General features: G+C 46.2%; 1 protein-coding gene across 1 annotated transcript; it reads right to left on the bottom strand.

Moving 5' to 3' along the window:
- Window positions 1–400: 400 nt before the first annotated feature.
- On the bottom strand, window positions 401–16,027 carry mmp11b (matrix metallopeptidase 11b). Its single transcript, XM_027004232.3, has 8 exons — window positions 15,894–16,027; window positions 8,859–9,157; window positions 5,746–5,889; window positions 4,201–4,334; window positions 3,854–4,077; window positions 3,497–3,701; window positions 2,833–3,093; window positions 401–2,399 (listed from the first exon to the last, which is right to left on the bottom strand). The coding sequence occupies exons 1-8, from the start codon at window positions 16,002–16,004 to the stop codon at window positions 2,272–2,274; spliced, it is 1,506 nt and encodes a 501-aa protein (XP_026860033.2). The 5' UTR covers window positions 16,005–16,027; the 3' UTR covers window positions 401–2,271.
- Window positions 16,028–18,242: the final 2,215 nt, after the last annotated feature.

Below are 18,242 nucleotides of genomic sequence, written 5' to 3'. Positions count from 1 at the left end.
TATGATAACTAATATCCTCTGCTGTAAATCCTTGTGATTACACAATGGTTCTGTGAATAAGGCAAATCCAAACACCACTGAAAAAAGGGCAGTTAGTTCACAGATTTAGGCCGGCCAAAAGGTGAAAGAGCACCGGAGTCAGAAAAACAAACCAGGCGACAGGGTTCTGAAACATTCCATCATGTTCCACGCAGGGGAACACACAAAACAGCCGTGTCCCATTTACACCGCGTGACCTCTGCTCAGACATATTAGTACCAGACCATCTAACATTAGGAAAAACGCACGCTCCACCTTACAATGTAAACAACGTGTACTTTAGTATTTGAAGTAAACAAATCAATTGAAGCAGACAAATCAATTGGTTTATGCATTGTGCTTTAACATAAATAACCGTGATATGTTCTTACAGAGTATGCATGTCTGGTCTGTTAATAATGGGACAGAACATAAAGAAAAAGACTTTTATTGAGGCAAAAAATATAAAACAAATCTTTTTACAATTCTATTTACATAGTAAATAATGATTAAGGGATTAAGGACCGAAAAACACATGGTTACATGACATGATTATAATAACAGTGATTTCAGGTTAATCTGCTGCTAACACAATCAGCAATTTGATTGGCTATGAGCCCCGTTTGCTTCCTGAGCCTCGAGTAATTAGTGAAGGAGTTCTGTCGTTGTCATTGGTCACAACACAGAGAGGATTTGTATAACTCAGTGATCAGTGATCGCACTTAGGTCTCTGAGGTCCTACATGTCCTACATGTGGTCAGTGTGTTCCCCGAGCACTAAGAGAGCTGGATCCCTGACACTGCAGCCAGAACGCACATTTCCTGTCCTGAGTGACACTCCGTCACACTGGCTTCACTTGCAGGGACTTCACATGACATTTACCAAGTGTCCCTCACGCATTTATCACCTGTAGGACCTGGGTTTGAGACCTGGGTATGGTTGCTGCCTTTAGCTATTGTCAGAAGTGGGATTTTATGGTGAATCCATCGAGAGTGTACCCAGGGTTGCTGAAACCCCCTTGTAGTGAGGGGCATGGGTGTGATGAAGTGTGGACGTGTGAGGGACACATGGGACGTTTCACATGCAGGGGTGTGCTCCCCGATGGTGACGGCAGTGTGCTGGAGACTGTCACTCGCTGAAGGACAGGGTGGTGTGACGGATAAGGTTACTCAGAAAGGTTAAATGGGTGCTCTGGTTGATGTGGCAGAGAGCTGGCTCTTTGATTTAGTGGTCAGGGTGCACGTTTGCCATCTGTAGGATTTGGGACTCTGTGTTACTAGTGATCAAACACAGAGAAAAAGGCTGACACTGTGGTACCAGTGGCCTGCACTGCACCACACTGCAAATCACACTAAAGAAACGAAGCATTCACGAGGTGAAGTCATGAATACCCAGTAAACGTGGCATCTAGACACAAGAAGCTAAACACCGGTGTCACACACGAGGACGCTCAACTCTTAACATGCCGCATATGCAGTTGCCTTCTCTTGGTTGACTCAACAACCTTACAGTAACTTGCCTATTTCTGACCGCTGAGGTACATTAAGCCTTCCCTGTTTAATTTTAGCACCTTTACATGTAAAAAAAAATTTCAGAGCAAAACCTGGTAATTCACACAATAAATGTGCACTTCCTCAACTTTTTCTTCCTCAAATAAAACTGCAAACATTTTTTTTTATTTCTTAAAGAAGAGATGTTGAGTTCTCTGTGACTACAATACTGAGGACAAAAAAATATACAGACAATAAATAATTAAAATCAACATAAGGGAGAAAAACTGAGTGTTTGGTACTGTTCCTGAGAAGCGGCAGTGTTGTGTGTTAAAACGCTCCGCCGGCACGTCACTAAGACAGGACGGATGTCATGCAAGGTGAAGCAGCAGAGAAAATCAATTTAAACACCTTGAACCACTGGCTGGAGGTTGGTGAGGGCGTAGTTACACAGGTGAGGGTGTAGTTACACAGGTGAGGGCGTAGTTACACAGGTGAGGGTGTAGTTACACAGGTGAGCGCGTAGTTACACAGGTGAGGGTGTAGTTACACAGGTGAGCGCATAGTTACACAGGTGAGGGTGTAGTTACATGGTAACTTTGAAAACAAACAAAAAATAAAGGTTTGATCCAGTGGTCTCATGTGAAGGTTATATGTAGCACTGTTGCTATGATAAGGCTCAACCCTGCAGTACATACCTGTGTAAGGTTGGGACCCTTTTTTCTCCAAATGATTTTAATGCTGTTGTCAGCACTGTTTGTCTTTATTGATAGACAGAGGGAGAGCATCTGAAGAAGTCCATGCCGATGAATCGTGGGTAGCCCTCCAGCACCCGCACCTCCACTGAGTCAAACTTCCAGTACAGATTGCCTTTCAGGAAGTGGGCAAAGCCTGCAAACCCAAAAGAGGAAGACCCCTGTTTGAGTGAAAGTATAACCCACAAGAACCCAATTTGACTACTGAATCTGCTCTTTTACCAGGTACTGGTAAGCACTGTTAAATGACAGAATTTATACAGGTCCAGACAATGAATAACATGATAAGGTCTTTACTGCCATATTTTTAGATCATCACTATGAAGTCTGACGTAATGGAATGTCGTGCCTTCCAGCCGGACTTTGCACTACACTTCCCACAATGCCTTAGTTTGCGCAAAGTCACCTGATAACTGATTACACCTGTTTATAGTTAACCTGTATTAAGCACCATATATAAGCCCAGCTGATCCTTTCATACTTTGTGAAGTCTTGTCTGCTAGCCACATGGCTCTGTATCCTTTTGATACTTCCTTTTGTGACGTGTAAACAGCTCTATATCTCCTCACCGTAGCGATCTTGGAAGGCGGCGTCGATGTCATCGGGAATTCCCCTCCAGTCGGCCATGCTGCGGGCGTGGCTCGACTCCACGCGGTTCTCCCTGGGGTTGAAGCGCCAGTATCTGCCTTCCTTGAAGAAGTAGACTTTCTGGGTGTTGTCCATGCCCCACATCAGGGCGGCCTGGACGTCTGTGACGGGGAAGCCTAGCTTCTGCACTGGATCAGGCCCCGTGATCTGCCTCTCTGCGTCGTACACCCAGTAACTCTGCCCTGCACATAATGCAAAGGACAAAGACTCAGAGCTTCAGGCCCCTACTGTAGGTCAACAGAACACATCCCCACGCGTGATCAGGGACGCTCTTGTTCACAGCCCGCTTTGGCAAAAGCATTGTAATTTGAAGATAATCTTAAATGCATGTTAAATGTGATGCTAACTCTTTGTGTTTGCAACCCAAAAAAAACCAAAACCCGAACCTGGACCCTAATCCAGCTATGAGAGCATGTCAGTTTAAGGCAAACTAAAGTAAGACCATTTTAATAAGTGTGCTTTCTTATCTCCTTTACTTGACAAAGTAAATCTGAATGAGATTACCACAGACCTGGATAAACATATACATTTTTGCATCGTTAATGACAAAAATAAATATAATCACTGTTATCGAACCTGACTCACCTTGGAAGAACCAGATGTTCCCGGCCCTGTCCTCAAAGGCTGCATCGACATTGTCCGGAATACCCCTCCAGTGCCGGGAGGCTAATGCAGGATATCCCACCTGCAGCTTCCCATCACGGATACGCCACACGTAGCCTGACTTGAAGAAAAACAGCTCGCCCCGGATCATGGACACTGCATCGAAGTCCGTGTGACAAGCATCGGGCTAGGGGAGAAGGAGTTAGACAGATGGACAGAGTAGAGAATGAGCAGAAGAGAGAGAGAGAGAGAAAGAGGGGTAATATTTACAATCAATCCAACAGGCATGATTTACCATGGTTACCAGTATTGGAACAGTCAGCAAGGTGCACAGCTCACCACTGTACTAATGATCTCATTGGTCTCCGTGGGCCTCACTGGGGGCCTTGTGGGGGACCTCATGGGTCCATACAGATACTGGATGCCCTTCTTATCATCGTTGCTGAGCTGTAGGGGGTAGGAGAAGCTGTAGAAGGGTGACATCAGTGCCCCGTACACCAGCGAGTGCTGCAGCCCTAGAACGTGGCCGAATTCGTGAGCTGCAACCTGCAGCAGGTCCGTGCCTGGCCAACAGGGAGAGATGCAAACGTTGCCTTCCCAAAATGCACAGCGCCCAGGTGACGAGGGTGAGGGGTTTTTAATAGCCAGTGTGTACTCTTCTGGTCCTTGCTAGCGTAATAACTCACCCATGTTGTTACCCAGGGTCCAGGTCTCATCATAATCGAAGTGGATGTCCCCCTCCCGGTGGCTCTTGGGGAAGAAGGCGTGGGCCAAGATTCCTCCGGGGCCATCAAAAGGCAGGTTGTCCCCGTGCCAGTACCTGAATGTCACAGATGGAGGCCTCATGCAGAGCTACAATGGAGGGCTTTCTCTTCCCTTTATCGTAGGGTCTGCTTTACTGGATTTCATCTCAGTGAGGTCATCGCAGGAAGGTCTTTTACGAACACGCTAATTTACCCAGAATCACCTAATGAAGGCAGCACCCAATCCGGGCCGGGACATTCTTCTGACAATTAATTTCATTAATTGAAATTAAGATGATGTTGCATAAGTCACTATTACGAAATTTTATATCATTTTGTGTATTTTATATAAGCATAAAGCCCTGTGCTTTAAGACAGTTCAGAGAGCCCTGTGCTTTAAGACACTGGGCTATGGTCATGTAGGGCACCCATGGAGAGGCTTACTTGCACACTAAGCCAGAAATGTTCCCATCCACCATGCTGTGGCAAGTCTGGACATATGCCCAATCTGTTCCTACCATATAAATGAAGGTGTAGTGACTGAGCAGTGCAGGCCAAGGCACGCAGTAGCATCTGCAGCCCGCATTGTTACGCTCAGGTATGAACCTCAGCATTCTCCCATTAGCGCTGAAAATCCGGGAGTCTGAGCAAATTTCAGCAGGAGGTTTTACACGGGGAACAAAGAACTTGCGTTGCAACAGTGAACCTCCACGGTCTGCTGGCGGTGGGTGGGGGTAGTTGGGGCAGTTGGGGGGTGGGGGCGATGGTGGCTTTACAATACTCTCAGTAGAGCGATGTCTTTTCAGCAGGAAGCAGAAAAAATATTTATACGGGCCTGGGGAGTAGGTGAATATGGTAAAACACAGTTTTAAAATCTGTAAATGTGAGGCAGTTGTCTGGATGCCAGACCGTTGCATGTCAGGGGTAAGAGGACAAGCAAACGTGTCCCTCGAAGACCTGCCATGCTAATAAAGCGCAGCACAAACAAGTCCCTGTTCGCCACGTTCACGTCAACGTTTTGGAGAACGTGAGAAGGATGAAAGAGAGTGTGGTCAGTCTGAGGCAAACTCCTGACTGGTGCGTGAAAGGATGACCTTTCTCCTTTTACCAAGCAATCTGTGCGTGCGTGCGCGCGTGCTACAGGGGCAGCAGAGATGTAGGATAGATTATTAGCCCCCAAGCTCGTGCTGCCGTCCTCGGTGGTCAGAGAGGCCTCTGTGTTTGTGCAGCGGTAGGAGATCCACTGCTGACGACAAGGTGAGGTTCCGGTACACTTAACTTTACACAGAGAAGCAAAGCAAAAAAAAAGTCCCCTCAATTTAAATGAATATGAATTCCACATTAGTGAGCAATTGAAACAAGCCTGTGGAAATGTGTTGGTATTAAACCAGCTTGAGGCATTTTGGAAACTCCAAAACCACACACCTGCCTTTGAAACGACTGTTATCCATCGGCCATAAGGTGTGACTGAGGAAAGTACGGGTTTACCTGGTGAAGTCGATGTTGATGTCGGCTCTCCCACTTCTGACCTCGGTGAAGGTGAGGGGAGTGACGTTACTCCAGACCCGCAACGCGTCCTGGAACACTTTTCTCACTTCCTCCAAACTCATTTGCCAAGGGGGTCGTATGATCCTGAGGAACACACACACACACACACACACACAACACACACTCTTATTACAGACCTCCCACAGGAGTCCAGTTTTACCATGTTGTAACTCCACAACAGTAATCCCATTGTCTGAGAGTTGTGCCCCTGCATTAGGCTGTGTAGTGCTGTGCAGTGTTGGTCTGTGTTGGCCTGTGTCCAGGTTTAAGTCAATGACCTAATAAGGGGATGCCAAGAAGCAGGGGAAGACAATAAAGGGTGGAGTGAATGGAACATAAGATGGAGTCAGAAACAAAACGACAACAACAGAACCATGTGGCGCTGGCGCCATGGCAACCGTGACACTAGAGAGAGGAACCGTGGCCCAAAAAGGTTCATTTATACATTCCTGTAGATATCAGCACTTCTAACCTGATTTAAAATTTTCTCACAATTTCACCATATCAATTTCCTAGACTATAGCTACAGTATATATAGAGTGTAGTGTGTGTGAGTGTGTGTGTGTGTGTGTGTGTGTGTGTGTGTGTGTGTGTGTGTGTGTGTGTGTGTGTGTGTGTCTAGAGGACTAATTTACCTTGTCAGGAACAGCAAAACAGTCCTGACCAAAAAAAGTGCTTTTCATTAAAGCCAATTCGGTAATGTTTTAACGGAATGGGCAAGAAAATTACTTTTGGTGATAAAAGTTGAGAAGACTTATGGTTTATTAACAGCCAGCCACCATATCCTTCTGAAACCTGCCCCCGCTGACCTCCGCAGACAAAACGGGAACCGTGCTTTCTCATACTCAATATGAGCCTCACACAGGATAAAGCTCACATCCCTTTTATTATGCATTTAGGTCAAAAGCTATAAATAATTACACACTGTTATGTCTGGGATGTTCTCCAGATTATGTTCTCATGGAGCAGAGTTTGTGGAGATTAACCCACCTGGGATTGCTATTCTCAGATCACTGAGGTGCTGCAGCGTAAACCTGCAGACACACGGCTACTTATTTTCACCGGCGGCCTCCCCCAGGGTGCACTATTAGGCCGAGATTCGGCGTCTTCTGCGGTGTATCACGTTTGCCTGCGTGGGTTTCGTGCCCTGCTGGTGGCCTGTGCTCATCCTGCCTGTAGCCAACAGTAGTCAGGCTTCCATTCTCCGGGGAGAATTAGGCCCACACATCAGGAGGTCCTGCCGGGGCCATGCGTCTGCCTTGTGGGCCATCTGCAAGTCCGGGCAGGTAGGGCTGTACTGGTCTGGGGCACCAAGGAGAAGCTTTTACCTTAATCCTGATCTAGGACCAGGTTCAGCTCTTTGAACTCATGGTTCCAGCATTGTGAGAGGCGGAGGTGAGGTTGATCCAGGATCAGAGTTACAGTCAGAGCCTGGCAGTCACCAGACTCCCATGAAAGCTGAGGCCCTCCATTCTGCGCCTGGGGTGGCTGTCATGAGGCCACCCCAGGCCTCATGAGGCACGACTCACAAAACCTCTCAGATCAGCAGTGCAGGCCTCAGATCAGCTCCTGTGATCACTCCACAAGGAATCCAGTCCTGCATCAGCATTCTCTACTGAAGACAGGTTCTGGAGAATCCTATCATTAAAGGACTGTACAGACGACTCCAAAAACAACCTGGAGACATTAGTCATTATGTTGTACTGACACACTACCGACTCCTGACAGTTTGGTTAGGGCAGGGTTTAGGACAGGCAGTCATCGGGTGCATGTGAGTTTGCTTCTCTCTCTCTCTCTGCCTCTCCCCCTTTCTCTCTTTCTCTGCCTCTCTCGTGTTCTCTCGCTCTTTGTGAGAATGTGATGAGACAGCAAACCCCTTATCTTTTTGCCTTCAGTGTTTTTGTACGAGGCAAGGCAGAGTAGAACAGACTCACCTAAAGAACTGAACTCTTGAGTAGACTGAACAGCAGTGAAAGATTTATGGGTCATGAAGAAGGTGGCTTTGCCGGAGTTTTTAATTGATATGACGAACGACTTCTCCTAAACCCAAACCACCACTTGGCCCTGATCTCCTGCTGCAAGACAAAGGAGGGGAAATGTAGCCATGTGGCTCCCACTGCTGTTATACGCATGAGTGCCCCTCAATGCCACACCCGCTCCGCCCGGGGTCACGACTCCGCTGCCCTCAAATTACAGGGCATGGCAAATGTCCGGTGGTGACCTCCGCTGACTGAGCCGGAGAAGGTGAGTCAGTCAAAACATCAGGGCTGGACGGCGAGGCGTGCAGAGCAGAGGTCAGCGTGTCAATAATAGAGCTCCAGTGGAAAAGGTGGTGAAATTCAAGTCAGCTTAAAGGACGCCTTTTTGACACTGACGAATGACCCCAAGACCTTCGAGAGTGGGTCTGGGTCCTGGGATGTTTGCATGAAACGACTAAATCGAACACAGGCTAAGTGGGTAGAGCCCAGTAGATTTGTTTTCAGTCAGCACAGAAGAGACCTGCAGTTTTTAATTAAGAGGGTGTAAAGTTGGAATGAATAACTGCTTCTTTAGAACAGACAAAGATGCAGTGGTACATCTGACTCCCTGAAGGTCTTGCACATGAACTGGAATTTCCGGGTGACATAAAATGCCTCGATCTTGGGTGGCCTGGAAAAAGGGGCTGTCTCGGATATGAAAGCAGAGGAAGAATGGCAAGAACAGCCTCCAGTTGTTCCCATGTGCCGTTCTCGCTCGCTGTGAAATATCACTTACACCAGACCTTTCATAAGCACTTTAATACAGGCTACAAGAGGCCTAGCTGTCTGTGATGAGTAGACTTGCTAGGTCAGAGGAGCTAACCTCTCGTACGGCCCGAGGGGCCTAACCTGTGTGGGGTCCAGGCTAGCAGACACCATCTGCAATGCCGTAACACTAACGTGTCAGTGGGAAATCATGCTTTTCATGTTACCGACTTAATATACACCCACAGACATGAAGGAAATCCACTTGCACCTTTTATCCAGAGTAAAAAAAAAGATCCCATCAACGTGTTGATATAAAGAACACCTTACTTGTAGGTGAGGTCAGTCTTGTCCCAGCGACCTCCAGCCAGCACAAAGCGTTTGCGTCGGTTCTGCCCAGCATGCTGGTTTCTTCTCTGGCCCGACTGGTGGAAGGTGGCGCCTATCTTCTGTAAGGGATGGTCAGGCACCCCACACCGTCGCCTGTTCCAGAACTCATTTCCATTCTTGGGCAGGGCTGAGTGGGACTGCCTTCTCTTCAAGCCCAAGTCTTCCTTCAGGGTGTCTTGAGCCTGTGTCAGTCTTACTCTCTTCTTCAGATCATGGTGAGGGGTCTTCTCTAGCCACGCCTATTGTCACAGACCAAAACAATTATTCATCTACCCTAGCCATATTTTTAATTAAAGAAGGTACAATAATACACTTTGCAAGTGCAACCGTGCCTTCAAGTAATCGGTCACGGTTTGGGAAGTTGCTGAGGAACTGTACAACCCTGAGACCTCGGCCGGGAGTTCAGAGCAGCTTCTGCTTGGTCCTAGAAGTACCAGAAGACCAATTGTTACATAACTCCATTATGGAGTCCAGCTGGAGTTCAAATCAAAGTGGCAGCTTTTATCACAGCAAGATATATCACAGTCAATTTCCCCTTCCAAATTTAAAAGGAAATGGCTTTGTTAATTGGCTGGGAGGAGAGATGACTGCAGGGGAAAGTATGATAGTCCTCCCCTCTCCTCCTCCCCTCTCCCCCCTCCTCTCCTCTCCTCCCCTCCCCCCTCGTCCCCTCTCTCCCTCTCCTCTCCTCCCTCTCCCCTCTCCTCCCCTCTCGTCCCCTCCCCTCTCTTCTCCACTCCTCCCTCTCCTCTCTCCTCCCCTCTCCCCTCCTCTCCTCCCCTCCCCTCCCCTCTCGTCCCCTCCCCTCTCCCCCTCCTCTCCTCTCTCCTCCCCTCTCCCCCTCCTCTCCTCCCCTCCCCTCTCGTCCCCTCCCCTCCCGTCCCCTCTTCTCCCCTCCCCCCTCTTCTCCCCTCTGCTCTCCCCGTCCTCTCTGTGCTGAAGCTGCGGTACTTTAGTGTCCTGCTCCTCTTCCCAGCCACTCCCCAGCCCTCCTCTTTCTCCCTGTCTCTCCTTCATTTGCTCTCTCTCTCTCTCTCTCTCTCTCTCTCTCTCTCTCTCTTATTCCAGCTCACTCCATCTCTCTCTCTAGTGTCCTAGTGACACCAGAGGGTAGTATAGGGCGAGCTGTTCTCTTTAAAATGCTTTTAAAAAGCTTCCGCCCCTCCTGGTCTTAGGGAGCCTTTTAAAGACTGTGATTTAAGCACAGGCTCCATTTCAACATGGAGACTGCAAAGAAAACTGAATTTCCTTCTCAAGGTCTGAATGAAATTTTTCAACAAATGGCATTAACAACCAAATACAGGACGACACGTTTAGACAGATACCCTGAACTTGACACGGTTGCAAAAAAACATGCTTCCCGGTACCAGTCACATGACTCTACAGATGAACAACTACCACTGAACTAACAAACCACTATGTTTGAAGGATTTATGTCCATCTGAGTGGCTCTGCTGAGACGGCACGCACTCTTTGCACGCTGTACCATCATTAGTTGACTGTGTACTAAAAACATTTGTATAATCGGCACTGTATCTAAATAACTAGTTTGCTACTCGATGTTGACTGTCTCCTGGGTCCAAGTGTTTACTACAGGGTTCTTAAAGTGGCATGCTGATTTCAAGGCCTCTCGGCAGAGATGGCAGTGAGACAAAGGGGCATCTCCATTTCCACAGGGGTCAAAGGGTAGAGGTCAAGGCCTAAATCAGCAAAAGCAAGTCCAGTGAGGGAGAGCAAAACATTAACTCCCATTATGAACAATAAAAAAGAAAAAAAAGCTGTACAATGGCTTGTTTTAGCATACTATTTCTAACATGTTAGAGGGAAAAAATACCCTCAAAAGCTTTGCTAGTATTTGCACTAAGACATTACTTCAAGGGCCTAGATTATGACTGATCGAAGCAGAGTTATTTTTTAAACTTTCCCCTCGGCACTGCGTGGGTGCACCTATACTTGTACAGATTTCAGATTCGTTTTGTGGCCTGCCAGCACTCAGGGTCAGTCAGGTACTAATGAGCAGTTTGAGGGCTTTCATGAGCCAGAGTCTTACCTGACAGAAACGCAAGTACACATTACTAGAGCCAGAGATGAGCACGTGTGGAGCAACCTGGCCCTCCGCACGGTTCCTTAACACTCGTCATTATGATCGTCTCAAAATCACTATCATCACTACAGCATTATAAATGTGTTACCATGCACTAAGATCAGCCTATCCTTAACAGGTGTGGAGATGGGAACAGGGGCTTCTGTGATGGAGATCCGAGATGGGCAGGACTGCACACTTTGCTTATAGCAAAGAGCAAATTTATATGACTGGCTGCAATGTTCAGAGCTCATGTTACGTGTGAACCAATTCTAACAGTTAAAAGTGGTTCGTAAAAAAAAAAAAAAAAAAGCAAGCAGAGCATAACTACAGGGTTTTGACGTTGCTGTCGCTCATGTGTGGGCAAATTTTACAACATCCACCTGTGTGCGGTGAGACACGTGAGGCACCTGGTGTCTGGCAGTGCACCTGCAAACCCCCCCTCCCCCTCCACACACACTTCTGCATGTGTATTTCTGCCAATACATTTTTGATAAATGTATACACTCACGCTGAGACATTTATCACCTGGTAGACACACACTGCGTCAGATGACCGGCCACTGGGGTGTATGACAAAAAGTGAGAACATGGTTCACACATACAGCTACAGGGCATTTGTAGAAGTGACACTTCATTAAGAAGTACTTGAGCTGCAGTACACGAGCATTTTCTTTGTCTGAGCAAAAAAATATTAGATGTGTCTGTAAATAATCAATGTCAAATTTTAAATGGCATTCCTTAGCCCTGGCTGTATTAGTAGTCCTTAGATATGAACAAAGAAGCTTTGTTAACCTTAACACAAACCAAATAAGTACACTAGCTATGTGTGTGTCTGTGTCTGTGTATGTATGTATGTATGTATGTATGTATGTATGTATGTATGTATGTATGTGTGTATGTATGTATGTATGTATGTATGTATGTATGTATGTATGTATGTAAGTATGTGTGTATGTATGTATGTATGTATGTATGTATGTATGTATGTGTGTATGTATGTATGTATGTATGTATGTATGTATGTATATATGTCTGTGTTCTTAAAGAAAGTACTGCTTGGACCCTGAGTGTCCAATGGACCCATGTACTGATTTAAGATCTAGAAGCTTAATTAATTTGGATCTGAATTACATATTTGAGTCCCTGTGATGAATTATGGATTATGTTCATGTCAGACATGTCTATAAAGAGCTAACGTCACAATAAGAAAAAAAGTCCAGAGAGCATGTCTCTCTCTCTCTCTCTCTCTCTTTCTCTCTCTCTCTCCTGTTCTCTCTAGTAAGACCATTCCTGCAGGGCTTCTGAGGACAACTACCTCACTGATGGCAGCACACCAACCCATGCTATCTATGAGGCATTGATATGATGTCATCTGTTCTTTATTCCTCTGTAAAACACAAGCAAATGCACCAGGTGTGAGGATATACCTCTACACCCCCCCTCCCCCCCACAGGCTCCACATCTGTACTGTTGCTCACTAAATTACTCAGCGTGCTCTTGAAGTGCGTCATGTCATCGGAATACTCCGCCGACGTATTGCCCATTACAGACTTGAGCCGAATCCTGCATTCCCTCTTCCTCTCTCTGTAGCACGCTCCCGTCCTGTTACTACGCAGTGGCTAAAGACCACAGCAACAATACCTATCAGCAGACAGAATTAAGCCTCATTGGAGATGTGTGTGCTAGAGGAAATTAGACTTGGGTAAATGTTTACCCACAAAAACCCTTCCAGGGCTCCGCACAGCTTGGAGATTGTATACACAAGTGAAATGATTACACCACCAAGGGAGACTGTTTTCACGGGAAACAGGAAAAGGATTAAGCTGACAGGAGATGATTGATAATCAAATCTGTCAGTAGGACACTTAGAAAAGTTATGGGAAGAAGCGAGGTGCTGTCAGTGGTCAGTAGGTTAAGATGGCTCCTCTGAGTACTGGTCAGTAGGTTAGGTTGGGTGCTGTCAGTAGTCGGCATGCCAGTAGGTTAGGAATAGCATACTGGTGTAAGTGAGACGACGCTGCACAATGCAGTTATGAAGACGTAGTGCACCAGACTTAAACTTGTGTGATGAAGCAGCGTCGCCTAATCTGTACGTGTTTAGCGAATGCATTATCTACAGTGATCTCTGCACAAAATGTTACAACTCTACAAATGGTCAGGGGTTAAGTGAAGGTTAAGGCTACTTTTCCTCCCAAACCTTTAAAGCTTGTATAATTGTGTACATTTCCAATTATACATTTACATTTATAATTTGTGTACAATTTAACGTGATCTTTAATGCTGGAGACCTCAGTACTCCTGATAGCATGAAAGTGAACAGACAGTACGTAAAGGGTCTACTGTTTCCTTGTCTGGAAATCACACGACACCTCCATAAGTGCAGTACCTGTGCAGCTGACCCCCAGCCTTACACTGAGAAACTTTAGAAGAAATGATGTCAAGTAAGCCTCTTATGGTCGCTGCTATCCAAGGCACCTCACGTAGGCGCAGGCCCAATACCTCGGTGAAAAATGATAGCATGACAACATAGACTTTCTCTCGGAACATACTGCATTAAAGCCCTCTGTAAACTGCAATTATCCAAACAGGTGAGTGCATGTTTAGGGATTGCACTGATAGCTCGAGATTCTGTTCATCTCTGTCTCCGCCACCGTTTAATGAGTATTAACTGCATAGCAACTGCACAGCCAAGCATAGAGGTGCGCTGGTACTGTTCTGCTCCTATGTCTCGTTTGAAAAGAATAAAAAAAGGTTTGATCTCCTCTGACCTTTTCAGGTTGTTTTTGTTTTTGCTAGTGTTGTGGCATCACGAACGATTACTTTGGAGTAGCCCCTCTGTGAATTTTTCCCATGGAGGGTTGGACATGCCCCAGATAACATTTTGTTTAGATTATTAGTGGACTATAACCTTGGTTTCCTGATTAATTTGGGAGAGGGGTCATTTCAAACGTATATTTGTGGAGTGAAGAATGTTTAGTGAAAACCACTGAAAACTGTTAGGTGTGCACTGAGATCTTACAGTATCTTTGCACAGTTGCTCTCCACACCAACCATAATCTCAACATTCAAGACTGCGGATGTGTTTAGTACCCACAGGGTATCCACCTTACACATTTTAGGCGTCTGCAAGGACTTGCAGTGGTTAAGGTTTCAGCCTTAAGCCACACTGAGGCTACCTTCTGCTATTGATAGAACTGGTCATCACTAAGCTATTTGTGCAGCACATTTAATCCTATTATGCTAAATTTGAACTGATTGCTTCCAAACTCCAAACAATCTCATTAGCTGGCATCTGCCAAAGCCCTCCTTAATACTCTAATGTGCATATGATGTGTGCACATCTGGCTCGGACTGCATCGCAGATGGGGTGTATCTTTTGTTTTGGAGTGCAAGCTGGGATGCACTGAGAATGCCCCGGAGACAGCCGGCCACTCCACGCTGTTTTCGTAGGGGGGGGTGCGCAAATGCGGCTGCTGTCTCTATCTTGCTCCTTCCTTTCCGCGGCGTCAGCAAACAGACGGCTTGTTATTGTGTGCGGCATGCCAGATGACTTGCCCCTGCCTGCATAATCTCCCGCTGCAGCTTTGTCAACAGTGGAGAACAAATTGAGCGCACATGCCAGGCACATGCTAGGCTGTCTGTCCACATTCACCAGTGAGCGTGAGTCTTCCGCAAAGACCTCTGGGGTTTAGAGGGGGGCGGGCGTTTCGGTGTGGGATTGTTTCAAATTCAGAGGCAAAGGCCACTGTGACCGACTGAGGGAAATGAAACGCGCTGTTGTTTCCGCATCACTCTGTGTGTGTGACAGCTGCTGTAGCGTCCGCCGAGTGTGTGTGATCGCTCGGCACGGCAGAGGGAAGGGAGACAGGTGCTCTTATCTCTTCTAGGTTTTTATTCTTGCCTTCAAACACATTTATCCTTCAAATACTAACATTTCCTTTGGGGAATCTTGGGAACAGCTTTGGACTTCCTCCATCCATCTGCTGTTCCTCTTTGTCAGTCTTCCGTAATCTCAGTCTGGGACGGTTCTCCACAGCCATGCCTCGGTGGTCTGTGGATTAACAGGGAGCAGAGACTTGGCCTGCGAGTTCGAGATGGCGTTGTGCGGCGTCTGGGGTCGATCTTGATGCCAGATCTTTATGCCAGAGGGGGTTTTCGGAGCTGTGCAGTGTTCGCGAAGCTATCATTTCACAGTTCAGTTGTTTTGAGCAGTAGGAGGAAAGCGCAGAGGTTGTACCCTCTCACTGACCTACAGACCTGTGTCTGTCATCTCCAAACCCACAATTACCTGAAAGACACCCAAATGTTCCAAGGTGCTCCTGTGTCCCTCCTCTTAAACAAATACATGTGTTTTTCTCCGTATCTAACGTGACACATCACTGATTACAAATATGATTCAGTATGTCTATCACACATATTAGGTAAACATGATGACAGAAGCACAGTGTTGTGAAACATGCTCAAATTAGCAGATAAAACGTTTTATTGGTCAAATCTGTCCACTGCATTCGTTATTGAGTTTGTGCATTTCTGTGGATTCCACAGCGTCTGAAAATACTCCGTGCCTCTGTTTGTCATTGATTATGAATCAGATTACCTGACACACCTAACTGCCGAAACAGTTAATGATCTACTGAAGTAGCTCGTTCTTTTGACACTGTAGTCTTATTTGTGCGACTAATGGAGACGCGCTCCATTTCATCGCACCTCCCTATACGCGTACAAATCATATCAAGTCTCATTTTTTGTTAAATTCTTTTTTATTAAAACATATGACAACAAAGTGAGGACGAAGCCTTTTAACCGTAATTCTGTCGCAGGTTTGCAAATAGGTTTTTAATAACTGTGGAAAAAAAAAAAAAAACGAAGCTAAAGTAAGGTTTCACTCACCGCGGATCCTTTGTAGTTTTGCGTGTTTGTCCCGCGTGGCACTGAGGAGGAGCGAACGCACAGCGCGCACCAGAGCGTCAGCGCGACGGGGAGAAGCTGCGCTGCCCGCATCGTCTCGCGACTTGGAACCGAATACCCCCCTGCGTGCGGGCAAATTCGGGAGCAGAAGGAGAACTCGGCCACAACGCGCGCCGCCGTGCTGGGGAGCTTTGCAGTGAAGGAGGGATCTCCAGCGGGGAGATTTTATACGCTCTGATTTCTTTGTTCCCTTTTCTTCAAATTGCACTTTTTTATGGGCTGGAGTGACAAGTTCACAATCACCCACGTGATCCACCTTCATTCGTCTGGCGCGCGCCGGCGCGTGAGCGGAGTCGGCGGGGAGGAAGGCAGGTTTTCATCATCATCACAGTCGCGAGAGGTGAGTGGTCAGACGGACCCCAGATAACATTTTGCTTAGATTATTAGTGGACTGTAACCTTGGTTTCCACATTACAGGGGTCATTTCAAATATGTCTTGTTAAGCAAAGTCTTGAAATAATTATTTTTAAAACTACTTTTGTCTGCAACAAATAGGCAAAAGCATCGTTATTACGCCTGTGTTGGACCAACGTGTCTAAAGTATAGGATCATGGAGTTTGAGCTTGAGTAGTGTAGCGACGAAGTAGTGACAGCCTAGCGCGAGTTTGGGATTTTCAGGGCACTTTTAAGTGGCTTCTTATCAGTTGAAGTGCACCTTCTTCAAAATGTCTTAAAATTGCAGTAAGACCACATAGGAAGCCCTGGGGGAAGCATTTACCAAGGAGCTCTCAGACACTATAAAACGTAGCTTTTTTTTTTTTTTTTTGAAGTCTCAGTTTGACACGACCCAGAGAATAGCATGCTTGAATAATGCCCCCTGACCTCAAAACACCTGACAACGAGACGATCCGTTTCACAAATGCCTCTGGTTAGAAGGCATGAACAGTGTCATTACTGCTGAGTTCGTTGTTGAGGAAATTGTCTGTTTGAAATGCATCAGTAAATTAAAGGGCTATGACTGATCTCTTCTAAAGAACACTGGTCCAGTTTGTCATCTAGGACACCATGCAGATGGACCAGTTTGGATGGAAACAAACTCCTTGGTCCTTTAACTGCCCATCCATGCCGTTGTTAAGTGTACTCCAGGCACTGAAAGGGAAATGACCTGAAACCAATTAAAATCAAAATACAATGTAATGCTTCTATTTAGTGGGTACCAAATATGTTGTAACATGCTGTATTAAGAAATAGAAGCCATGCACATGTTTAACTAATTTCCATCTACCATTTAACTACATGTTTATTAACGACCTTAAACTTTCCCTCATGTTTCTGTTAGTACTGACACAAACCTCAGTCTTAACCTTAATCCAAAAGCTACTTCTACCTGCGTCCTGACTCCAACTTTACCCATGTTGTGCATTTTAGTATGTCGGTTGTGTTTCTTCAGATATTTTATTCCTCCAAGTACCTGATTTACTGTGATCGGTACGTGCAGACGTCATCTCCAAGTCTCATCCTGCGTACTTGCTATGACACTTCTGAGTACTGAGTACTACTGAGTACTGAAAACAAGCTTTCTGGAATTACAGCAGGATCATCCTCAAAGGTGTTGGATCGCGTGTGTGGGGGCTCAGAGAGAGCCGCAAAACCGGGCAGGGAAGACTCGCCCTCGACCCAGTTTTACTTACGCTGAACGTGTCTTGGTCTGAACCCGATGGAGCCCCCTCACGCAGGGCCTGTTTTACAGCGTCAGACCCGTGACGGCTCAGACGTGGAGGGAATAGGTTGCAGGAACAGAGGCCACTGTGGAGCCAAAACACACAGCGTGCATAACCGATCTCATATTGCTGTTGGCAGCTGGGACCAGTAAATCCATCATGGCTCCAACCCTGGTCTGCTCCCTGATGCTAAGTAGCTTCATGACAACAATGACTAATCAAGACGAATACGCTCGGAAACGAGAGCTAGTGCACTTTCTTAAGGTTCAGAGAGAGACTCGCTATCATTCTGCTTAACCATAAGCTTCTAATCTGATGGATAACAAAGAACACGAGGACAGAAACCTAAGTGCTTATCATCAGATTATTGTGCCAAATGCTCTCTGTGTAATTGAGAATTATGATTGAGAATCTGTGCCTTTGTATATGTACTTTCAGGAGAGGTAATGTAGAATTTAGCTGTTGTCGTTTTTTCTCTCTGTCTCTGGCTAACCAAACTTACAATGTTCACTTTGCTAATTAAGTTGGCAATACCAGAACACATATGTTCAAACTAGTCTTACACCAGGTGCAAGTAACCAGATTTTTGCAAAATATTCATTTAACATTG

This window comes from Electrophorus electricus, chromosome 8 (genome assembly GCF_041902795.1).
Source record: "Electrophorus electricus isolate QZ-2024a chromosome 8, ASM4190279v1, whole genome shotgun sequence".
Taxonomy (NCBI): Eukaryota; Metazoa; Chordata; class Actinopteri; order Gymnotiformes; family Gymnotidae; genus Electrophorus; species Electrophorus electricus.
The sequence above is the reverse complement of the archived record's forward strand: the minus strand, read 5'-3'. Positions and strand labels throughout refer to the sequence as shown.